Source organism: Triticum urartu, chromosome 6A, assembly GCF_056163025.1.
Source record: "Triticum urartu cultivar PI428250 chromosome 6A, HENAU_Tu73, whole genome shotgun sequence".
Classification (NCBI taxonomy): Eukaryota; Viridiplantae; Streptophyta; class Magnoliopsida; order Poales; family Poaceae; genus Triticum; species Triticum urartu.
In genome coordinates, this window is record NC_141878.1 from 13,203,765 (window position 1) to 13,206,226 (window position 2,462).

Genomic DNA, 2,462 nt, shown 5'->3' on the forward strand with positions numbered 1-2,462 from the left:
AAGAAACGCTTTGTCTTCCGTCTTCCACGTGTCACCGCCTTCATTTCCAAATCAGGGTATAGTGGGGGTCCATGGTATTCCGGCCATTTAGATTGGTCTAGATAGGGATGAAACCACGCAGCCCATGTATTTTTGACCGCATTGATCAAATACTCCTCCAATCTTACATTGTTGGTCATGTTGACACTCACATTTCTAGTGTGAGATGCAGCCAACAAGTGAGAGCACGGGAGATGATACAATGTAGGCCTCTCGCATGAACACGCGCCCATCTTAAGATAAACCTTGAAGGATCCACCTCCATATGGCACGCCGTCACGCGACATTCCACCATGCTCATCAACTTGGTAAATCAATTCTATGTTATCAAAGGATTGGATTTTTTTTGAATCCGCCTTCCTTGCTTGGTATTCCATCCAATCGTCGATCTTCGGTGGATACTTGTACATCTTTTTGGCCTTGTTTTTCCCGGACATCAAGTTGGATGTTTCTTCACTATACTTTTGAAAATAGACATTAACTTCTGGAATGTATACTCTACTATTGCTGTCACCGGCAATGCACGGACACCCTTTAGCACCATGTTGAAACATTCAGCCATGTTGTTTGTCATGTCACTGTACCTCACTCCATCGTTGTCAAAAGCTCGTGCCCACTTTCCTTTATCGGCAAGATTCCTATTTAGGAAATCTTTGCCACCATTGTTTGCTTTGGCATACACTTTCTCCCATAATTTCTCAAAATGTCTAGTGGTGAATGCGAGACAACAATCATGAAGAAGGTCAGACAATTCCATGTCTCCACATGCTCGGTAAAAGTTGGAAACAAAATGCCTCATGCACCACCTATGGTGCACGCGAGGATGTCCTGGAATGTCAATCTCCACTGCATTGAGTATCCCTAGGTGGCGGTCTGAGATGATGCAAACCTCTCTTTCAGGTCCAATTACCTTGCTCCTCACTAGACTAAGAAAGCTCTCCCAGTTGTCATTGTTCTCCGCCGACACCAAAGCAAACGCCAATGGAACCAATTTGTCACCACCATCATTAGCCACGGCGATCAACAATGTGCCCTTGAACTGGCCAGTCAGAAATGTGCCATCCACAGACATAATCGGCCTACAATGCTTGAAGGCCCTAATGCATGGCTCAAAAGTCCAGAATGCATGTCCAAATATACGAACGTTTGCATCGTTGTATATCCTTGTTCTCACGCCATCTGGCTCCACCATATAGTACATGCCAGGATTTTCCGCCGCCATCGCTTTCAACACCATTGCGAGGCGGTTGTACGATTCTTCCCAACCACCATACAATATCTCAAAGGCAGCTTGTTTGGCCTTCCATGCCTTCCCATACTTCACCTCGTACCCAAAAACCTCCTTCACCATCTCCATCAAAGCCTGAATGGGATATGTCGGGAGTATCTTTATGGAGGCTGAAAATCGATATGCAATGAATTTGGAGGTCAATTAACGGTGCTCATCCTTTACATTAGCATCATCAATATCCTTGCCACTACATCGATGGTGAAACACGGAACTTGTAGTCTTCCATTGTGGCCCGCCTTTGACACATCTTGCATGGATAACCCAAGGGCAATGATTCTTGTGTTCCTCACATTTGACCACATAACGCACTTTCAAGTTTGACTTATCCACAATGAATGGCCGATGAAACTTAACCGCGTAGTCCTTGGCCCACATTTGAAGTTCTGTCAAGCTTTCAAAGATTGTTCCTTCACTAACACCATACACACTTGCTTTGGTATCTCGCTTTGAAGTTAACCTTGGTGCAAGAATTTTACTTGTGCCACCATCAACAATCGCCTTGTCGGCTAGGCTTAGATCACAAAACAATGATGTCTTGTGACTACGGCCTATTACCTTCTTGAAAGCATTGGCTTCTTTAGCCGTCAAACCATCCTCATCTATTTCTTCATCCGGGCCTTCATCCTCCGAGTCCCACGCATAGGACCTACTATATGGAATCTCATGGTCCATGTCCTCTTCCATGCAATTTGCCTCAACATCTCCAACATAATGGTCATGAAGATAAGCCTCCGATTCATCACCCTCAAACTCACCACCATCCATGTGCAAGTCTTCATTATGAACTTGGTCATTCCCGCCGGGGCTCAAACATTGGGTCATTGGAGGTTGGCCATTGTTGTGGCATGCACATCCGGAGTGACATGTGTTGAATCTTGAACTGGGCTTCTAACATTATATGAAGATGCACACCGATTCAAATCAACGTGCAGCCGAGCACGAACAACCTTTGTGGCAAATAACTCAAATGATTTATCTTGTGAGGCCAACACACTCTCTTTGTATGCTTCCAATGAAACTCGGAGTCAAGAGGCATTATCTTCCAACGAATATGTTGCCCATCCCCAACATTATACCTTTCGATTAAGTCTATTCCATCGCTTTCTTCCATCCAATTCAACCTTCTTCGAAG

General features: G+C 44.8%; 1 protein-coding gene across 1 annotated transcript; it reads right to left on the minus strand.

Annotated features, from left to right (window-relative positions):
• Positions 1–475: 475 nt before the first annotated feature.
• On the minus strand, positions 476–2,152 carry LOC147963182 (uncharacterized). Its single transcript, XM_087529496.1, has 2 exons — positions 1,640–2,152; positions 476–1,402 (listed from the first exon to the last, which is right to left on the minus strand). Exons 1-2 carry the CDS (start codon positions 2,150–2,152, stop codon positions 476–478), a joined length of 1,440 nt encoding a protein of 479 aa, XP_087385622.1.
• Between the last annotated feature and the right edge of the window lie 310 nt (positions 2,153–2,462).